Consider the following 22540-nt stretch of genomic DNA (forward strand, 5'->3'; position numbering starts at 1 on the left):
GCCTGTGCCCTACACTACACGTAGACTCTACCTTCCTGGTGGCTCATGCAATAGACATAGGTGTCTCAGACCACCCTCCCTGCCCCACGCTGCCTCTTCCCATAGGGATTGTTGAGTGGAAAGGCTGAAATCACCTTCTTTTCAGACATATCTGGTCTGGGCCAAGCTGCTGGAAGAATCAAATTAAGAGAGAACAGGGACAGGCAGAGGGGCATAGGCAAACAAGGACTGAATGCACCTACTAGTTCAAACCACGTTGAGAAACAGTCACTGGAATGCTTGGTGTACAGAACCATGGGGACTCTAGTAAGACAACGTCCACAGGATCCCACTCTCTGGGGACTGTAAAGGGGAAGCCACAGGCTTGGAACAGACTCAGTCAATATATAAAACATGCCCAAGATCAAGTGTGTATGAGATATAAGAATGATACATACAAAAGGGAGGCACACTGTTCTGGGAGGGATGGCATCCTATGAGAAGGGTTGGGATTCTATCGACGTTAAAATTATTACTTACAATTAACTTACTTTTCAAAAGCAGGTAGCCTTGTGATAGGATATTGTTTCTTAAACAAAAACAATTCCACAGTATATGTACGTGTATTTTAATACATCCATATGGAAAGACCAAAATCACTAAACAACCATCTCTGTGGAGCAAGGCATAGATACTGCAAAGCATATACACACTTCAGGCTCTTACTGTACATTATATATATCATATATGAATTTGTTAATTGTTTAGTTTTCTGTTTGTTTGCTTGTTTTGCTGTTTTTTGGAGATAGACTCTATCTGTAGCTCAGGCTAACCTTCATTTTTCAAGACTTGGCATAGGCTTCCAAATACTGGCTTGTGCCATCTCACCTGGCTCTGTGTGTGTGTGTGTGTGTTTGCGTGTGTGTGTGACTAAAAATCAAACAACGCCCTTGTGTGTACTAGACAAACAGTCTCTGATTTGTATCCCTGACTATATGTATGATTATTTTCTTAAAGATTATACACTTTACTTTTGTAATTAAAAGGGAAACATGTTTAAATCCTCACTAACTTCAATCAGTGGTCTATCTCATGGAAGCCTTTTTCCAACTTGAACACAATTCTGTCTGGGAGTTAGTATGGGCTGTCACTGGTAGCCATGGCTTGATGGCCAAGTGATTTGGTATTAGGGAAACATGCTGTGCCATCCTCTCCCAGAAGGTTTAAAGACACTTCTTGATAAGCCCCGGGCCAAGGAAAGGTGGCCCGAGCCCTCTGACCCTTGCCATACACAGATGAAGGAGGTGAGCAAAGGGGCTGGGCCAGGCTTGTTCCCTGTAGGAATGAACTCTCATTTTCTGGCCTCAGTGGCCTCATCCTGTTGGTTTTGAACAGTGTGGCACTATAGCCTGGCTTTGAATGCTCAACTGTCCTCCAGGTATGAGCCACCATTCTACTCTGTTTAATAAGAGATTTCCGGAGCCTGAATGGCTTTTATGACACAGGAGGGAGAGCTGGCCCCTGACCAGGAAGCCAGGGTTCACATAAACGACTCAGTGTGTGTGTGTGTTTAAGTGTATGTGTGATGTATGGGTGGAAAGAGACATATGGAAATGGTTGCCTAGTTGCATCTAAGATAAAGACGATATGCTGAAAAACTCAGAGAAATTGTATTCACAAAAAAATGGATGGGAAATAGAGACGAGAGGAGAGTCTTTAGCACTAGCCAGGGACAAAACAAAAGCAAACAAAAATGGAAAAGAAGCAGCTCCAGCAAGCATTTGAGGGGAGGGAAGTGTGAGAGATCACACCTGAGCTTTGCGCCTCTGTTAATTTCTCCCTCAGGCCACACACACACAATATAAGTCCAGAATCAGGTGAGCACTGGTGTGCATTGGGCTTCCCCAAGGATCCACTGCTCTGAATAATCAAAGGCCTTTTCATCCTATAAGGTCTTAATGAGCCTCGGATATGACTGTGCTCTGGGGTCCCCGGGAATGAAGAGCTTCGAAACTCAGCCATGGAGGGCCGATGAGGCCTGAGAGGCACTGTCGGGTTTGACTGTGCAGAAAGCGTTCCTCTGTTGCTTCTTCTGGCCCTGCGGAGGGGCCGTGAAACACAGAGAAATTAGTCACCGTAGAGCGCATACATCACAGCTCAGCTCCACCTGGAGATACACTAAAAACCTCATTGTCTTGGATTCTGGGGACTCAGCTGTGAGGAATAGTCTCTGGCAGAAGAGCTGAACTCTCTCTCCCTCCAGATACCTGTAATATATTCGGGGGAATATAAATAAATATTTGCTTAAACAAATCACTCGGAAACAGTGCAGAGAGAGATGCACGGAGGAAACAAAACACACTTTGGAAGAGCTACATTTTGGGAGGATTAGCAAGCAGTCCTATCCTCACTGGGGGAAGCCGGAGGCCCTCCACCATCCCGAGGTATCACTGGGGACTGTAATACCTCAGCTCACTTGAGTTCATTCCCACTCGTCACCCACTTCCTCCTCCACCAGTCTTAGAGACTGGCATTTCAGCTTCATTTTAAATGGCCTCAGACAAAACCATTAAAAATTCCTAATGCTCTATCCCCTTTCTTGCCACTGAGAAGATGGAGAAAATGGCCTTTTCCTTGAGTGGAGAGCAGTGAGGTGAGAAGGAGGTTAGATGGGAAATTGAACAGCACCCTCGCTTCCTCTGATGACTGAGCTATTTGGATTGACACCGTCTCCTCCCCGGCCAGTCAGTGTAGAGCTGAGCTCAGAATGCCATTAAAGACCACACCATTGGATATTCCCATCACGACTTGGAGGGTTCAGGATTTTAATACAATAAAACTTTATGTCATTTGCCATTTAAAAATACCCCCCCCCCCAGCTACCCTGCTATATGCAGGTGAGCCGAGTGCTTGTATTATGTGCAGGGTGACTGTTGTCCTAGCTTCTTTCGGGATGTGATTTCACAGTACAAAATATGCCACCTGCATAGACTAAGTTCTCTGTTCCAGTTGGCCCCGCTAGAGACGGACCTTTGAGACAAGGCAGTCTCGGAGGACTGATCACACTTAAGTGCCTTCATTTCAACAGGCGACAAGAGGTCTTCCCTCCCCAGCCTGTGTCAAGCCTGCCATTCAGCCCTCATGGAACAAAGTTGAACTGAGATAATTAGAATCTTTAAGAGCTTATTATGAGCCTCAGGGAGAGACGTGTCAGCCTCGGGGAAGCTTTTCTGTAAGGTAGAATTAGGCTGCCGGCATGAAGTGCAAGCACAGAAGAGGGGGAAATGAAGTCTGCCTAGCAGGTCAGGGTAGCGGTTACCCAGGTGTGAATACAAATAACAGAGGAATAGCAGGTTCTAGGTCTCCCAGAGCTTGGCCAGTGAGCCAGGAATTCCAGGAGAGAGTGTATATAAATTTTCAAAGAATGTAGAGCTAAGCAAAGAGTTCTGATGGGGCTGAGAGTCTTGAGGGTGATGGGAGAAATACCGTCCTTAGGACGTAGCTGTTGAAGGAAGAACTAAGGAGGATCCAGAGGAGTAGGGGTTCAAAGTCAACGTCGAACTACTGTCTTCGTTTGGTTATTCATTGCTGTGAATAAAACGTTGGACAAAAGAAGTACATGGAGGAAGGATTTTGTTTGGCGTAAAGACTGCAGTCCGTCACTGAGGGAAACCAAGGCAGGACCTCGAGGCAAGAACCTGGAGGAGGCAGGACCTGAAGCAGAGGCCTTGGAGGAACACTGCTCACTGGTTTGCTCTACGTGGCTTGGAGAGCTTGCTTTCGAATACATCCCAGGACTACCCACCCAGGGCTGCAGCATCCACAGAGGACTAGACTCTCTGACATCAATCGTCAGTCAAGAGAACACGCACAGATGTGTCCCCAGGCCAATCTAATGGAGGCAGTTGCTCAACTGAGGGTACCCCTTTCCAAGTGACTCTAGTTTGTGTCAAGTTGACAAGAACCAGCTGGCACAGTTACATAGAGAGTTCAAGGCTAGTCTGGGTTACATAAGACCTTGTATGAAGAAGAGGAAGAAGAAGAAGAAGAAGAAGAAGAAGAAGAAGAAGAAGAAGAAGAAGAAGAAGAAGAAGAAGAAGAAGAAGAAGAAGAAGAAGAAGGAAGGAGGAGGAGGAGGAGGAGGAGGAGGAGGAGGAGAAGGAGAAGGAGAAGAGAAGGAGAAGGAAAAGGAGAGGGAGGAGGAGGAGAAAGAAGGAGAAGGAGAAGGAGAAGGAGAAGAGAAGGAGAAGGAGAGGAGGAGGAGGAGGAGGAGGAGGAGGAGGAGGAGGAGGAGGAGGAGGAGGAGGAGGAGGAAGTCTGGTGCTGAGAGTTTAGGGTGGGTTGGTCACCATCTACAATGCAAGATAGTCTCAAGACAAATTCCAGCCTCAACCTGGTTTTGCTAGGAGCTAGCCCTCAGGTCGTTGTTGCTCCATGTGACCTGAGATACTTTTCCCCACCCAGTCCTGCCCTAATTCTTCCTTTGCTTAAATCACCAATGCTTCACTTTGCATTTCCTGAAGTGAGCCCAGCAGAGTTCCCCAAGGCCCTCTCCCCTCCCCTGATGCTGTGTGCTTCCTGTTACTCCATAGCTGCTCTCTGAGCAGTCTCTCCACCCTATGTCTGCTGGCATCTGTGGAAGGCTAGCTGCCTTCACAAGCTGCAGAAATCAGGGCACGACAGCTCTGAACACAATGGAGAGGACAAGATTTCAGCAGGGCTGGGTGGGCCTTGGTAGAGCCCTGGAACTGGGGGTTCCCATCCACAGGGTCTCAGGCCATGGAGGAACACCGTTCCTCTGTCATCATCTGTAAGCTGGGAATAATCATGCTGAACCAGTCTCATGTCTTGGAGCCTTGGGGCAGTCAGCAAGAGGTTTCTTTGAAGCAGTCTAACAAACCCAAGTCACCATGCACACAGTGCCATTAGGTAGATATTTTCAAGTTTTTATTTATCATTACTGGGTACGAATGCATGATGATGGTGGAGGGTGCACCCCAAGAGTACATGTGGAGGTCATGTCTTTGTGGATTGGTTCTTTACTCCTACCTTAAAAAAGGATTCTAGGACCTGAACTCATATCTCCAGGCTTGCAACAGAAGTACCTTCACAGGCTGCGCCATCTTTTGGTCCTGAATTGTGTAGACAGATGTGTGGCTCTTACACCAGCTTTGCCACTTGATAGCCATATGCCCCCCACCTAGCTACTTCCCTTTGATTTAGTCTCCTCTGGCATGAGATGGGGAGAGGGTGTTTAGAACAGTACTTGTGCGTCCTTTATTACTAAGCAGAAAACAGCCACCATTCCATGGAACAGTCCTCTCTCTGCCTTTAAGTCATGTGCTGAATATAAAAGTTGTCTACTCTACTATGAATCACATTTATGGTATAATTTTAGCAGCATATAATTAGAAACAATTTTTCACTCACCTGTAATATTACTCAAGTTTTAGGTATTTTAAGTGTGATTATGATTTTTTTTAAAACTAGGTAAAATTTACATCCACAGATCTTAAGGGTATATTCTAGTGAGTCTTAATAAATGCTCATATGTGTTTAATGACCACACAGTCAAGATATAGAACATTTCCAGTTCTTCAAAATATTCCCCAGCCCCTTTCCCAGCTAATTTCTACCTGGTGCTGTCTGCTTTTAACCACGACTCTGCTTTCTATCATCAAAGATTTTATTTATCCCATCTTGAATTTTTAAAGTTTATTTCTATTTCATGTGTTAGAGTTTGGTCTGCACGTATGGAAATGCACCACATGCGTGCACCCAATGCCCTTGGAGGTCAAAGAATGACGTCATAGCCCCTGAAATTGGAGTTATAGACATATGTGAGCCACCATGTGGGAGCTGGGAACCGAATCCCAGTCCTCTGCAAGAGCAACAAGTGCCATTTCTCATGCCCCGGTATTTTTCCTACCCTAAACATCATTTATATGGCTTCCTGTAGAAGGTGCTTTTGTGTGTACGTGTGTGTGCCTGTGTACATGTTCATGTGTATGCATGTTCACATATGTGCATGTTCATGCATGCACATGTTCATGTGTGTGCAAGTACCTGTGTGCCTGTGTACACATAGTCAGAAGCAACAGCCTTGGCAGTTGTTCCTCGAGTGTCCACCATGTCCTTTGAGACGGGGTCTCTCATCAGCCTGGAGGGTGACAAGCAGGCTCCAGTGGCCGGCCTATGAGCCTCCCCAGCACTGGAATTATAAGTACTTGCCACCGTGCCTGGTGAGTTCTAGGGATTAAGCCCAGGTCCGTGTGCTTACAGGGCAGGCACTTTACCAACTGAGCTACTCCTCCAGCCCCAGATGTGCATTTGTGTGTTGGGTTTCTCTTAGTCAATGTTTTCTGACTCATTCATATTGATGCATACATCAGTATGGTGTTCTCAGTGCCTGAGGGCTCCTGCAACCAGTTCCCTGTGGGTATCGAGATCTACGGGTGCTGGAGTCCTCTGTACACAGGGACTTGTAACATCTTTCCATGTACTTCCCATTGCTAGGCCACATATAGTACATATAATGTAAGTAGAGGGTATTACATAGGGAATTCTGACCAGAGGCCAGAATGTTCAATAGAGATGCATTTTCCCATCATTCTTTTCAACCCTCACGTATAGATCGCATCCATAGGGTGGGACAATCTATTCATTTTCACTGTCAGGTAACATTCTGTTGTATCAATAGACTTCAGTGTGCTGCACTGTTCTGCTGATAGACGGTTAGGTTGCTCGATTCTGCTATTGTGCTAGGTGGTTGTTTTTGTTTGTTTTATCAACGTAAGTTGTCAAACTAGAGTTTTCTGGGAAAAGGAACCCTCCATCAGCGTGGCCTGTGGGATGCCCATGGGCAGCATTTCTCAGTTAACGACAGTTACGGAAGAGTCGACAGTGGACACCTCTGCGAAGGTGGTCCTGGTGTGTATAAGAAAGCAGACTAGGCAAGCCATGAAGAGCAAGCCAGCGAGCAGCACTCATGCCTTGACTGTAACTTATAAGCCAAATAAGCTCTTTCCTCCACATGCTGTCTTTTTTTTTTTCCCCCGAGACAGGGTTTCTCTGTATCACCCTGGCTGTCCTGGAACTCACTTTGTAGACCAGGCCTGCCTCGAACTCAGAGATTCGCCTGCCTCTGCCTCCCAAGTACTGGGATTAAAGGCATGCGCCACCACTGCCAGGCTTTCCACATGCTGTCATTGTTCCGTGTCTCATCACGGCAATAGAAAGCAAACTGGGACAGCTAATATCAGTCAATCTGCTGTGATCAACAACAACAACAACAACAACAACAACAACAACAACAACAACTCTTCTTGTAGACACGTGATTTCATCTTTCTTGGGGAAATGCCCAGGTGCAGAATTGCACACACAATGGATAGCTATCTGTTTAAGTTTATTAGGAACTGCCAAGGGGTTTTCCAAAGTGATGTCTGTATTCCATAAACTTATCAGCAATATAAAAAAAAATCCAGCTATGTCACATTCCATAACACTTGATTAGTTGACTGTTACTTTTCTGGCTATTTATAGTGCCTGTGAGATAGCAGCTCCTGTAACTTTGATGTTCACCTCTTAAGTAATGCTTAGTACCATGTTTGCATTTGGGGCTTATTCTGTGAGATCTGCTCAAGTCTTTGGCGCATTTTGAGAAGTTTATCCATCTGCCTTCTTATTGACTTGCATTGCTGTGTATATTTTCATCCTGTATATGCCTTGCCTTCTCGTATTCTTAACTGCATTTTGTGATGAATAGGAGTTTTTAATTAATTGAAAAATCTAATTTATTTGGTTCGTATTTTACAATGTGTGGCTTTTGTGTTTTCCTTAGGAAAATTTTGTGTAATCCAAGAATACAACAAATGCATTTTAAAATTTCTTCTAGAAGGCTATATAGTCTTTTTGTTGTTTAACTTTATTTTAAATTTTATTTCAATTTTTATATGTATGTGTGTAGTGTATGCACGTGCCTGTGTGTGTGTTGCATGTCTGTGCCCCCTCTGGCACCGCCCATGTTACTCCTTTGAAGCAGGGTCTCTCAATGAACCTAGACTTCATGGTTTTGATTTGTTTGTTTGTTTGTTTTTTTTATCTGTTTTCTATATTTTGACAACAGCAAGCTCCACCAACCATCCTGTCTCTGCTCCTCTCTGTCTTGGCCTTCCTTACAGGTGAGACCACATCCACCATCCTTGTCACACAGGTGTGGGGACGTGGGCTCTGCTCCTCAGGTTTACACAGCAAACACTCTACCTCTGAGTCATCTCTCCTGCTCCCCTGCCTGTCCCAGTGCTCACTCTGTAGATCAGACTGACCTCAAACTCAAGAGTTTCAACTGCCTCTGCCTCCCGAGTGCCAGGATGAAGGGGTGCTCCACTCTGCCCAGCCCCTAGCCCCCCTTAAAGTTTAGCTTTAGTGACCCATCTTAGATTCATCTTTGTGGGTGGAATGATGTAGGAGCATGAAGTTGGCTTTTTCCATGTAAGTCTCTAGCTCTTTGAAAAACCTCTATGACCTTGACTTCACATCATTTGCGTGCTCATGAGACCCACTTCTGGCTACTATGTGCTACCCCACTGACTGTTATGTAGTCTTGGGCTAATGGTACACTGACTTAGTTCCTGGCGCGTTATAGACTTGTAATCAAATAATGAGACTCCCAGACGTCTCTGTTATCAGAGTTGTTTGGACTATCCTAATCGTCTGCATGCCCACACAACTTTAAAATAGTTTCCAGTGTCTACAAAACAGCCCGCTGTAGCTTTGGTTGGGCCTGAGCTCATTTTATAGAGCAGACCATGGAGATCTGATACCATTACTGTATGAACTTTCCTTCCACTGACCAAGAAGTTTGCTCTGTGTTTGGTGTCATCTCGTTTCTCTCAGTGTTTTGTTTATTTTTTTATGCTAATGTCTTTGACAAAACTTGTTTCTGAATATTTTATACTTTATGCAATTGAAAATGTAACTACTTTTTAATTTCTTCATTCCAGCTGGCTGTTTCTATAGAAGTATTTTATGTCCCAATCTCGTGTCATAAAAGCTGCTAGATTCCACTCACTGAAGTCATTTTTATGCAGGTTTCTTACACAAGCCAGTAAGATCTTCATGAAAAATGGCAATGTCCCTTCTTCCTTCCCAAGCTGTGTGAGTTTTGTTTTTCCTGTCTTATTGCACTGGCTAGAATGCCACTTAGTAACGAAGAGAGATCATCGGAAGACAACTTTGTTCACCTGTGATCTTAACGTTCAGGATTAGTGAGTAACTGTATGTTGGCTGGACAGTTTGGGTAGTCCTTTATCTGATTAAGAAGTTTTGTTGAGTGGGTATTGAATTTTGTCTAATAATTTTTATGTAACTGTGAGTAGAGCCATGCAGCTTTTCTCATTTATTCTGCTTACATGGTAAAATGCTTCTGTTTTATAATTTTAAAAAGAACTTTGCTTTTCTGGGATAAAACTTGTGTGTCATGATGCACTGTCTTTATATATTACTTCTCTGTGGGCTGATATTTTGTTAAGGGATTTTATATCTGTGCTTATGAGAGCCATTGAACACACAAGTATGTGTGTGTGTGTGTATATGAGTGCATGAGTATATGAGTGTGTGACTGTGTTTGTGAATGCGTGTGTGAGTGTTTGTGAGTATGTGTATGCATGTGTGTTTATGTGTGAGTGTATGTATGCATGTGAGTGTATGTATGCATGTGAGTGTGATTATGTGTGTCTGTGCATGTATACATGTGAGTGTGTATGTGAGTGTATCTAAGTATATGTGTGCGTGTATGTAAGTATGTGTATGTGTACATGTGTGCATATGTGTGCAAATCTATTGTGAATGTGTGTGTGTCTGAGTGTGTATGTGCATACATGCATGTGTGCATGTATGTTTGAATGTGTATGTGAGTATGTGTGGCTGTATATGTATGAGGGTTTGTGTGTGTAGGCCAGAGGTTGGTGACTTCCTCATTTGCTCTCCGCTTTATGTGAGGATTCAGGGCCTATCCTGGAACCTGAGCTTGATGATCCCATTCAGCTACTCTGCTAGCCAGCTTTCCCAGGGATTCCAAGGAACTCAGGACGTCTCTACATCCTGAGTGCTGAGATTACAGGTGGTCTCCAGGGCTGCCTGGCTTTTAAGTGGGTGCTGGGATCTGAGCTTCAGTCCTCATGTGTGTGTAGCGCACACTTTATCCAGCACCCCTCTCTGCTTTGGCAAAATTCGAACTTGTGGGGAGGAGGCCAGGGTCAAACCCAGAGCTGTGTGCACACCAGGCGCTCGCCCCACCACGAGTTACAGCCCCAGCCACTGACTGATGCTGCCTAATGTCTCATTGATGTTCTTGGTCCACAGGTTAGAAAGAAGACCATTATTTAATTGTCAAATATTCTGGGCCTTAAAAGATATAGTAATACTATTGATTTCATGATGAATTTCATTATGACCAAAGACCATACCCTGTGTTAATGTGCCCAACCTTTTGGGCTCCACATTAGCTATGAATACGGCACACATTTGCAGATGACAATATCCCATTTTCAAAAGGTTGGACCTCCCTGGGAGTGTTCAGGATGTCAGTCTATTAAGTTTTTCGTATCAATGTGCATGTGTGATGTGTGTATGTGGTTGCACATGCCACTCACACATGTGGAGGACATTATGGAGTTGATTTTCTCCTTCCGTCTCTGTGTGGGTTCTGTGGTTCAACTCAGGTTGCCAAGCGTGCTGGTCCACCTCCCAGACCCGGGTGTCAGCCTTCTGACATGTAGGGGCACCCGAGCCCTGCAGCATATTGCTTGTCACAATGACAGCACCGTGGATATTTAAGACAAGTGTGCGTTCTTCAGTCAGAGGCTTGATACCTCAGAAAACCCTGTTAGGGTGACGGCGGAGGAGGGATGTGTCAGGTCACCCATCTCCCTAATGATTCTCTTGTCTGCTTGTTGTCAATTTTCTTTGGCAATAAACCATCATTTGCCAATGCAGAGTGCTCTTCTCTTTCTTATTGACAGGTAATGGCACAGTACAACAAAGAAATTCAGCTCAAAATCAGCTGCCCTCCTCACAAGATCACAGCCTCAGGCTCCTAAAACCCTGTCCTAAAATCCAGCCACTCACAGGGCTGGGCTCGGGGACTGGATGGAGATTTCCCGGGGCTCCAAATCTCCCTAAGCAAAGGGCCATTTCCATTTCTCCCTCCTCACTGTGCTAACACTCAACAAGTCAGACTCAGACAGGCTCACCGGAGAGGTGGCATCGGGCAAGGATCTCAAGCCACAGTTGAACTTATTGAACCCTACTTCTCTGACTCAGCTCAAACCTTCTCCTGCGTGCCAAGGTCATTGCATCCCACTTTTTAGACAGGATCATGGAGGCAGAGAAGGAGGAAATGTTGCCTTGAAGGCCAGGCCAGGGCTAGCAGATGCTGGGAGATAGATTCTTCCAATACAGAGGCAGACGGAGGTGCCTGCAACCCCAGCAAGCCACACGCTGTGCAGGGAACTCAGTCTGTGCCAGGTACTATGAATATAATAAGGCATGAAGGGGGAATGACAGTTCATTTTCTCAAATGGAGTAAAAGCATCGTTACAAGAACAATGCTGATTTTATCCTAAACTTTCACATTAAAAAAAAAAAAGGCAGGGGCTGGAGAGATGGCTCAGTGGTTAGGTTCGCCAGCTGCTCTTCCAGAGGATGTGGGTTCAATTCCCAGCACCCACATGGTGGCTCACAACCATCTGTATTGTAACTCCAGTTCTATGGCATCTGAAACCCTCTTCTGGCCTCAGCAGGTACTAGATGTGCACGTGAGACATAGAGTTACACCCAAAAAAAACACACACACAAATAAAATAATAATAATAATTAACATGGAAGCACTAATGGGCAGGAGTATCACAGGATATTCTGTGGAAGGAGGTTTTTCTAGAACTGTGAAACACGGATCCACGTGAGAGCCATGTCTTCACGGCAGTGTGACTACCTTTCCCTGTGTGGTATGGGATGGCGGGCCTCCTTGCTATCGTGATGTTTGCTGCTCCCTGAGGTGGAACTGAACATTTGACCAAGACTGAACCGTCTGAGAATGGAGCATCCTTAGAGAATGTGGCAGTGCTTTGTGTCAACCTGACACAAGCTAGAGGTATCTGAACAAAGGGAAACCTTAACTGAGATAATGCCTCTGTAAGGTCTGGCTGGAAGTCATTTTCTTAATTAGTGATCAATGGGAGAGGGCCCAGCCCACTGAGGGTGGAACCAGTCCTTGGGTGATGGTCCCGGGTTCTATAAGAAAGCAATCCATGGGGAACAAGGCAGTAAGCAGCACCTTCCATGGCCTCTGCATCAGCTCCTGCCTCCAGCTTCCTGCCCTGTTTGAGTTCCTATCCTGACTTCTTTGGGGGATGAACAGCAATGTGGAAGTGTAAACCAAATAAACCCTTTCCTACCCAACTTGCTTTTTGGTCATGGTGTTATGTTATGGTAATAGGAACCCAAAGACAGGGGGAATCCAGGGCATCTGTCTTTCTTTATGTGGTAGGAAGTGGTGTACCTTCTTGAAGAATGGCATATGGGGCGCCCTGAAACACTTAAAGAGCTGGGAAGGCATCATCACCGGCCCTCAGGCTGCACAGCGACCCCTGTTGCTGACTGACCAGCTGCTTCTGGAAGTGGTCAAGGCTCCAGTCCTGGGGGTGCCCACATGGATGCTCACAGCTCCAGAAGTTTGGCCTGATGTCTCCGTGTCTGTCAGCATTCAGGAGGCCAGAGGAGGACTGACTGCCCAGAGCAGTGCATTTGTCCCCAGCATCATTTTACCTCACACTATTTACCCATCTTTGCCTGGGACTCCACATCAGAATTCTGGCAGGGTCACCCGAGAGGCAAAGACAGGGATGATCTTAGTCTTATTTGAGCTTATTGATCCCTGCTTCTCAAAATCCAAATCCCTGTGTCCACAAGCCACACCTGCCTTCTATCCAGAGGCATCTTTTTCTATCCTCTCAATTACTCTGTCTCTGAGCCGCCTCTCCTCTGAATACCAGGCTTCCCTTTCCAACCAATCTAGTTGTAACCTGCCCCGGCTTCCTCTCTGCAGTCTGGAATCAAATGGACTGTATGTTTTTTCAAGACAGGGTTTCTCTGTATAGCCCTGGCTGTCCTGGAACTCACTTTGTAGACCAGGCTGGCCTCGGACTCAGAAATCCGCCTGCCTCTGCCTCCCAAGTGCTGGAATTAAAGGTGTGCGCCACCACTGCCCGGCTTCCTGAACCAGATCTTAGCACACACCTCCCATACATTCTCCTCACATCCACTTAGCAAACAGAGTTTGAAGGCTTCAGTGTGCCACCAAGACCCACTGGGTCCACAGTTAAGCATTTTCCAGCCTCGGCGCCACACGGCCAGCTTCTAGACCCCTGGCACACCTCCACACACTACACTGCACTATTCCTTTCTTTCTTTTTCCATTTTTGCATATGCATGTATAGTTTACATGAGTGTGAACACACGTTATGCTTGCTTGTGGAGGCCCAAGGCTTCCAGGATTCATCCTGTACCACCTGCCCAACCTTATTCATTGAGATAATCTTTCAGTGAAGCCCAGTGCTCACTCATATGGCTATTCTCCATGTCTAACTTGCTCTGGGGATCTCTGCCTCTGCTGTCCCAGGGTGGAATTGCAGGCAAGCCTACCTTGTATTCCCATGAACATGGGGTTCTGGAGCTCTGAATTCTTGTGTAGCAAGCACTTTGCCCATAGAGGCATCTTCCCAGCCCCACACTAGTCTATTCTGTAGGCTCGTCCCTGCCGCGATTCTCTGACCTGCACTCGGGTCAGCTTCCTGGCAGCATATCCCCCTTCCATTGCCGGCCCTCCCAGACCCCACCCGTTCTGGCTGCAGGGTGGCTGGATGGGTACTGCCTCCTGCCTCTGTCCTGCCTTGTCAGGGCTGCCAATCTCCTGTTTCCCTGGCTGTGCTCTGCCCTGACACCCGTGCCTTCTCCTCTGCAATTCTCTGCATGTTCAGTGATGGGGTCAGGGCTGTCCTTCCCCCTCGAGGGCCTCTTTGCTGTCCCCTCAGGGTCCCCAGGGTCTAGAGCAATGTTTGGCACAGGGTCCCCAGGGTCTAGAGCAATGTTTGGCACATGGATGGCTCTCAAATACTGTTTGTGGATAAATGACAGACTGGGTGAATGGATCATTAACTACTTGATTCACAAGACACATTAAAAGAAGCTTTCCATGAGCTGGAAAACATTATAACATCGAGGAGACGAAGGAACCTGACGTGGACTGAGTACCTGGAAATTGCTCAGTTTTAAGGAACAGTAAAATATATGTGTTTTTTTTCTATATCTATGACTGTTTCTAGATGAAATGATGGATTTTTCCCCCCCAGTATAATTGGCGTGAGGGAATTAGAAGGGGATCATGAACACGATGGGCCGTGAGCTGAGGGTGTCAAAACTGCAAACGATTATGCTCCCTCCTCTTGTATATATTTGAAGCTTTTTATTGTATTTTTTATCTGACCATGGAGTGGGTGTAGGTAGGAGAAGGCAGCTTTTTTGTTGCCAGTAGAGATGGACGTGATAAGCGAGCCTTCCTGCTCTGGGGAATCGTTTGCAGGTTGGCTCTCTCCAGACATTTCCAGCAGTGTTCATTGCGTGCCTTTGTAGCAGAAGATAATTTTACAGTCATTTTCATAGCATGAAAGTACCTTCCCGTATCAAAGCAGGAGGGCCTAGGGAACGTTCTGGGTGGAATATCTGCTCCCTACCAGGTCTGCATCTGCTTGGGCTTACTCAGGGGAAAGGGGGGAGGAAGAAGAAGAAGAAGAGGAGGAGGAAGGGGAGGAGGAGGAGAGGGGGAAGGAGGGAGGAGGAGGGGAAGGGAAGGAGGAGGGAAAGGAGGGGAAGGAGGGGAAGGAAGAAGAGGAGGAGGAGGGGAGTGGGAGGAGGGAAGAGAAGAGGAAGGGGAGGAGGGTGGAAGGAGAAGGAAGAAAAGGAGGATCTCTCGACACCCTGGGATTTAGGCAAGAAGGTGTCCCCAGGTGTCCCCCAGGTGTGTTGGAGGGATGGAAGGATGCTGAAGATGCAATCTTGTAGCTATGTCAAAAGCACAGCACTGTGCCCACACCAGCATGGACTAAAGCTGCTGTTCTCAGGGAGCCCCTCTGTCTTCTGCCTTCAGAAGAGGAACACCTGCCCCATTCTCCAAGAGCAGAGGTGCTAGGATGGCCTAGGCAGTCAGGGAAATGCTGAGGATGGGGGCCTTGGATAGTCTGACTCCCTTACTGGGGATGATGACAAAGGTGGTTCCAGAAAGAAGTTATAGTCACAAAACAAACCAACAAACAAGCAAACAAGGCCTCTAGGGTACACTTGTCCTTAGGGCACACTCACCCCCATCCTCCTGCCTCTAGCCACGGTACTGGCTTCCCAGCTGTTCTGGCTGGGAGCCCACTCCACTCCCTCATCTAGAGTAGCTTTGTCTCCAACAGCCCATCCTCAAGGGTCCTGTATCCACGTATGCAGAGATGGCATCCAGACCCAGCTAGGACCTGCTTCTCTAGGCCAACCTTCCCTCCCCTTACAGGAAGCACTCCCTGACTGCTGGGGCTCTGAGTGACATGGACTGGGTTAGACCACCCCCAACATTTGCTGAAGGATGAAGTCAGCCTTCCTCCTGGTCCCTGAAGCTTCTCGGAGCTAGCGGCTGATAGAAGGAAGGTTGATAGAGCTGGTGTTCTCAGCTCTTGGCTCCTGAGATCTCTTTTCATCTGGGTATATCCTATAGCACCAAGTTCTGGAGACATTTACAGTTGAGCTAAGCCAAGGAGTGACAGGGAAGGAGTGGCAGTGAAGACGTTAAGCCCATTCAACAGTGAAAAGTGTGGTACATGGTACTGTGTGTTTGTAGTCCTGTCATCCTCAGCTTCAGAGAGTTCAAGGCCAGCCTGGGCTACATGAGATCCTGTCTCAAAACACCAACAAATAAACAAAAAGTCTAGAGACCTCAGAGAACGAGGGAATTTCTTATGGTGGCTGCTTAGCAGCTCAGCTGAGATCTGCTCTCTACCTTGAGGGTCCTCAGGAGGTAGCACAGCTCACAGAGTGTGACCTGTGCCCACGGGGAAACTATGGCAGAGCTACAAGAGGGTGTACAGGATGTGGAAGGGAGGGGAAGACTTCCTGGAGGAGGTGGCACACTAGTGAGCCTTGAAGTACGCACAAGATGGACATTTGTAAGGCGGAGAATGGGGGCCATTCTTTAACAAAGAAGTACACAGTCTCAGGCGCGACGCCCTTGGCACCTTGGGGATCAGCATTCAGTGTAGTAGGACGGAAGCTGGGGTGTGGGGAGGGGTGTAAAGATGAAACCCCACAGGAAGCCTCGCTACAGAAGACCTCCGTACCAGCAGGCGGGCCAGGTGAATAAGTGGAAGTCTGGAGGATTCTCAGCCTTGTGCTGTGGCAAGAACGCTCAGGGGAGGAGTGTAGAGAGACAAGCTACCACTGGGATCTGGCAGCGGAGGGCTGGGGAGGTCACAGGGGCTGAGCACAAGGCAGAAGACAGACAGACAGACAGCTCCCACCCTGTGTTCTGTGGCTCTGGTGATTACTTGAGTTGAAGTAAGAGCAGAGAAACTGGAATCCGGCAAGCATTCTGCACCTGTCCTGCTCCTGAGCCAGCTCCTGCAGGCAGGAGGCCCCTCCATGCAGTGGGGCGACTGTTTCCAATTTGCTGCTGGGAGGCCCAGGCCGGCCATGCTGGGTGAGGCAGGGTGGAGTCCATGCCTCTTTGTTGCCCTGCAGCTCCTCAGGGCAGGACCTTCCTCTCCTTCACCCTTAGCTCCCATGCTGGCCCACCACCCCATCTGCTGAGGGCCTCATTTGAGGGTTTTGGAGAGATGGGGGCAGGGAGCTCTATTTTCTAATTTACCCCCAATGCAGTGTGGTTTAAACATGGACTGTAGATGTAAGAAAGGCATGCACTGCTGGTCAGTTCCCTCTGAAATGTCAATGTTAGCTGTTGTTTTGGGGGTGCCCATAGTTACCACCTGCTGGGAATGTCTGAGCATTCACTCTGGAGATCTGACTGCAGTTTTTCTTGTTGCTACTGCCCGCCCCTCACTTCTTGCCCCAAAAGCTCTACCTCTGACTATGAGGAGAGCATGGGTTACAAACAGCCTGATTCAAGGGTGTTTGCCCTGGCAGCTCAAAGGAAGAGGTAAAAGCTGGTCCTGGTGGGCAGGCCGTAGTCTCAGCTACCGTAGAGGCTGAGGCAAGAGGAGTGTGTGCTCCAGGCGTGCCTGGGCTATAGAGTGAACTGAAGACTGGAAAGGGGAGGTACACACATGGTTCAGCAGGGGAGAGCTTATGTAGCATGTGGGAGACCCTGGGTTCAACTTCCTAACACTGCCCTCTGCGAAGAGAAAAAAAAGTCTATGAGTCTCTTTTGTTCAGGATGCCCACTCCTTGTGGGCCCTGGAGGAGACAGAAGAGATTACAGGACTGGGTGGCCAGGATGAAGCCATGACAGTTGGGCCACTGTCCCTATCCCTCACTAACTCACTGGTCGGCTCTCTGGACCCTGGTTTCTCTTTTTGGGAAGGAGACAGGCCCTGCTTGGTCGGGTCTGTGGTGTTACAACTGTAGCCACCAAGTAACCTAGGGCTAAGAATCAGGCCCAGGGCTGTGTGTGGAACCCAGGGATGTACTTGTTCTAAAGCCAGCACAAGCCAGCACAAGCCAGCAGGTGGCACACAAAGAGCTAGGCTACTGCGGAAAAAGCAGCCACTGGGGTGGCCGGCAATGCAGTAGGTGGTCCAGCCCACTCTCTGGTCACTTCTGCCTGCCTTGCTCCTGCCAGAAGACATGGCTGGAACTTCCACCTGCTCTGTGAACAGCTGGTTGCAGGCAGAGAGCCCAGGGCCTGAGTGGGTGACACAGGGCACCTGGAGACTCCCACTGGGATGTCTACTGACTTGCCCTGTCTCGTAGCTCCCTCCTGGCAGACGTTCAGGGACAGTGTACATCCTGGGTTATATAGTTCCTTCCCTGTGACCCCTGGGGGTGGGAATGGCGCCACATGGGAGAATGGCACCTTGACCCTGGTCAAAGTGGCTAGGCAGGCTGAATTTTGCAGGGGTGGGTGGGCACAGAGATGAGCCCGACCTTGTGTTTCTCTACTTGATCCTTAGGGGCTGCCAGATACCCTGGCCGAAGTCCAGCTTCAGCTCCTTGGCTCTTTGGAGCCCAGCTTCTGTCTCCACTCTGAGCTCCAGCTCACGTAGCCTCTGTCTCTCCTTTCTCCAGCTCTGTTCCCAGCCTTGGGGATCACTGTTCCTAATTCCCCCACGCCATCCTTCCCTTTGCTTGCTCCCTCTGCTGATCTCTCAGCCAGCAGCTGAGCATTGCCTCCTCCTGGAAGCCTTCTCTGACTGCTTGCTCCCAGTCTTGGTTAGGATAATCAGGTCCCCTTCTGCTTGTCATCACATACTTGTGCCTGCCTGCTAACTGTTTCCCCTACCCCACCAGATGTGGCTCTTTAGGACAGGGCCTGCCTTACACTCATCCTCACATTTCTAGCCCTCCAGATTTGGTACACAATAGGTCATAATATACAAGCTGAAGAAAGCTAAGAGGAGTCCACAGAGGAAAGGTCAGAATAATGTTCCTGTCCAGAAACAGAAGGTCTAGAAAAGCCAACAGCATCCTCACCACGCTGGAGGGCAGAGTACCACTGGCTGCCATGGTTTCTACTAGCCACTCTGGTCTTTTCAGGCATAGACTCCTTTTCAGCAGACAGAAGCCAGTCTGGGAGTAGTGGTAGAAAAGGGGTCCCAGGAAGGTGCTAGCCTGGGGCCCTTAGTCCTGGGTCTGTGTGACCACAGGGATGGACCCCTCATTAAGCCAAGAATCTGTACTCTGCCAGGACCCTGGCGGGTTGGCCTAGCGGGGATCATATGAAACTTAAAGGCTAGTCAGGCCAGGGACAGGTGGGCACTCTTAAGAAGCCTTGTAGCTACAGTGCCATCCCTCCTCCTTGTCCTCTCCCGTCCCTATCAGCTCACAGAATATGGGCTGAGCCTGCTTGCAGAACTGGCACCCTCCTGAGACAGGGGCTACCTTACCTCGGAAAGTGACTTTGGCAATCCGGTCACCTTTGCCTCGGAGCTCTGAGACAGTCTTGAGGTGAACAATCAGGGCCATGCTGGTGGGGAGAGCCTGGGCAGTTCCAGAGCAGCGGGAAGAAGCTCGCTGGTGGAGTGTGGCTCACACGCCTCCCTCTTCTCTGGCTGCTGCCGCCTCCTCCTGCTGCTGCCCACAGAGACCAAGGCAACCAAAGCAAGCTGCTCCTTCAGCTCATCAGAGCTGTGCAGCCCCGGCAGCCCCGCCCCTCTGGGTTGTCAGCCCAGCATGTGTGTAGCGCGCGTGTGTGTGTGTGTGTGTGTGTGTGTGTGTGTGTGTGTGTGAGTGAGTGTGTGCAGGAGCCCAGGAACGCATGCTGAATCCATTATTCAGCAGCACCAGCTCCGAGATAAAGCCCTGTCCGGCTTCAGGTGTCTCCTGCCAGCTCCTGGAATGGAAGCTCCTGCCACTTGGCAGGGCAGAGCAAGCTGTGCCACTCAGAGCCAACAGATTGCAGAGGGCATGCAGATGGGCAGATGAGGGGTCAGGCCACTTCTCATGGGGATCTGGAACTTCACTGTCTGAGCTTGAATGGGGCACTGGTCTCTTGGGCAGTATCCACGATGTCTCTTGATGTGTCTAGCTAATCACCAGGGTTGTGGATGCTCAGAAGGCTTGGAGATCATGGACGGGACAGACCTGACTGCTCTGGATAAATCATGCTGTGCCTCAGCCGAGGGCAAAGGAGATGCCTCAGTAGGTAAAGTGTCTGCCACAGGAGCATGAAGATCTGAGTTTAGATTCCAGAGTCTATGGTAAAGACCGGTGCAGGGGCAAGGGCTTCTAACCCAGCTCTGCGGTGGCAGAAAGGTGGAGACAGGAGAACCCCTGGAGTTTAATGGCAGCGGAGCTATCTGAATGGAGAAGCTCCAGGTTTGCTAAAGAGACCCGTCTTTAAATAAACAAGTCAGATAAATAAATAAGGAAGACAACTGAAGTTGACCCTAGGCTTCCACACATAAACATAAACACATCTGTATATCTACACACTACACACACACACACATACACACACACACACACACACACACACACACACACACACACACACACACACACAGTCTGGAGAGCAGCAGCTTCTATAAGGCAGTTTGAAGGAGGTCCCCAAGGACTGGCCCCTATTATATAGGAGCATCAGAAGTGACAATGCATTGATGCCTGGTCCTGCACTGTTTGTGCCCTTGGGATGCTAGGCTCTAATGCTCTGTTCTTGGGTCATAGTTTTGAATTTCAGGCAGCTGGTCCTGAAATGAGAGACTGTGACTAGGGAAGCCCTAATGAGAGGTCACAGGGGCTACTGTGCTAGGTAGGAAACTTGTAAGAGTCAGGGCACCAACCTACCCATCCCAGGCTGGAGACAAAGAACTGGAGGAGGCGACACTATTGATGAGTAGTTTTCAGTGAGAGGACAACCATCTTGCTCCCTGCTCTAGTCAGTGGCTAGAGGTAGCAGAGGGATATCTGTAGAGGGATATCCAAGGAACAGCAGAAGTCTGCTCTTTCGGGAAGGGCTTGTAGGGAAAGGAGTGCTGGGGGCTGGATTCTAAGCCGTTGCTTTTGCGGCTCACTCTTGGTAGGGGTCCCCCATCTTGTCCCTGCCTCCTGGTCTCAGCGGCTTATCCCCAGGGGTGACTCTGCACCCTCACTCAGGTGGACTTTGGGACCCCCTTTCAGTGGCTCCTGATCCAGGTATCACTGGCCTGGGGTTGCTACATGGATCTCCCCCACTGATGCTTTTCACTCGAGATCTTCACAGGGCATCTAGTGTTCAAGACATGGCAAGATGTCCAACTAATACTGACAGGGCTTGGAAGCTCAGGGGCCTGTCTAAGAGAGTCTTCAGGCTTTGGGCTGGTGGGATGGCTCAGCAGGTAAGGGCTCCTACGGCTCAGCCTGGCGACTGGAGTTTGATCCCTGGGACACACATGGTAGACAAGGATAAACTGCTCTTCTGTGGGCTGTAGTACATGCCCTTCTGGGGGTGGGGTGGGGGACATGTCCTCTCCACTTAAATAGATAGATAGATAGATAGATAGATAGATAGATAGATAGATAGATAATGGATGGGTGGATGGGTGGGTGGATGGATAGATAGATAGATAGATAGATAGATAGATAGATAGATAGATGTAATAAGCAGGTTTGAAAGTTTAAAGAGAGAAGGTACTAGACGTTCACAGCATAGCATCCCTCAGAATCCCTCAGTGGAGTAACCTCAGACATCCAAGAGCCTTCCCTGTTTTTCAGCCCTAGTTTTCTCTGTACTTTCTTTTTCCTCTCTCTCCTCAGTTTCCGCTCCCCTTTCTGATGTATATTTAACTATATTGAGTTAGAAAATTCTTCAAAAATGCATACATTGAATGCAAGAAAATATCTAAAAAAAAATTAAAACCAAAGTTAATGTCCCTTTAAAATGACACAAATTCATCTTTGTCTGTAAGGTTCGGTGGTACTTAGCAGCCCTCTCCTCAAGGGTCCCCTGGTTCTCTACTCTAAAGGGTGAGTTTCATGGAGCCTCTTACAGCCCTGCACATGCTGAAGGGAAGTCCTACGGAGCAGCCCTAAAAGCTTTGTCAAATCCCAGTTTCTCCGTCTCAAAGACGACAGCAATTCCAGTTAGCATAGCATGACTCTACCAGCTACACCAGGTGCCAATGCAGAGTCCACCCAGAATAGGCAGAGGGCTTGTGGTCCAGAGTGCACAGAAGGCGGTCTGCAAACTGGACCGACTGGGAGGCCGAGAATGGAGAGGAAGTGAGGGCTTCACCTAGTGGAGTGGGGTCATTCAAAGCCTTCCTGGAGTATGTCACATTAGAGCCATGGTCACCTTTTAAACACAACTTTGCCTAATATTTTTCTTAGTGAAGCAAATGTGCCCTGAGGCAACTTGGGAAACAGTAGATATGACTGCACATTTCCTTCACTGATTTGTCACTACGCCCACACCTGTGGCTTCTTGGCCACACTAAGCTTCAGCCATTCTGATTGTGTGTGTGTGTGTGTGTGTGTGTGTGTGTGTGTGTGCGCGCGCGCGCGCGCAAGCACCTCTTACAAACATATGCTCCCTACAGCCTAGAATCGCTGGCATCTGTTAGAGGACATCTCTGGAGAGTTCTGATTGTGATGGCATCCTGTGAGTTCATTAGTGACTGTGGTCTTCATCGGCTGCCATTTACAGGTTCCAGCTGTGCGGGTGATGCCTCTACCCGAGGAATAGCTGAGGGGAAGAGACCCACCACATGATGGTTAATATCGGCTGGCTGCTTGACAGGACCTAGATTTGCCTAGCTCATGGAGGAGACAGTTTATGTAAAGCAAACCTCAAGTGGACTTCAGGGCTTTGATGGCTGAAG

The 22540-nt window shown here is 48.3% G+C and overlaps 1 protein-coding gene across 12 annotated transcripts in view; it reads right to left on the reverse strand.

The window, feature by feature from the left end:
* Positions 1-20140, reverse strand: part of Otof (otoferlin) — a 95665-nt gene extending 75525 nt beyond the window's left edge. For 4 of the 12 annotated variants that reach the window (NM_001313767.1, NM_001286421.1, NM_031875.2 and 1 more), the window contains exon 1: positions 19130-19342. In NM_001313767.1, coding sequence (NP_001300696.1) covers positions 19130-19208 — 79 coding nt within the window. In that variant the 5' untranslated portion in view covers positions 19209-19342. Of the gene's footprint in view, positions 1-19129 lie in introns of all 12 variants that reach the window. The other 8 variants (XR_001784761.2, XM_017321186.1, XR_376842.3 and 5 more) reach the window with 6 other exon arrangements.
* Positions 20141-22540: the final 2400 nt, after the last annotated feature.

The sequence above is a fragment of the Mus musculus genome, chromosome 5, assembly GCF_000001635.26.
Source record: "Mus musculus strain C57BL/6J chromosome 5, GRCm38.p6 C57BL/6J".
In the NCBI taxonomy this organism is placed as follows: domain Eukaryota; kingdom Metazoa; phylum Chordata; class Mammalia; order Rodentia; family Muridae; genus Mus; species Mus musculus.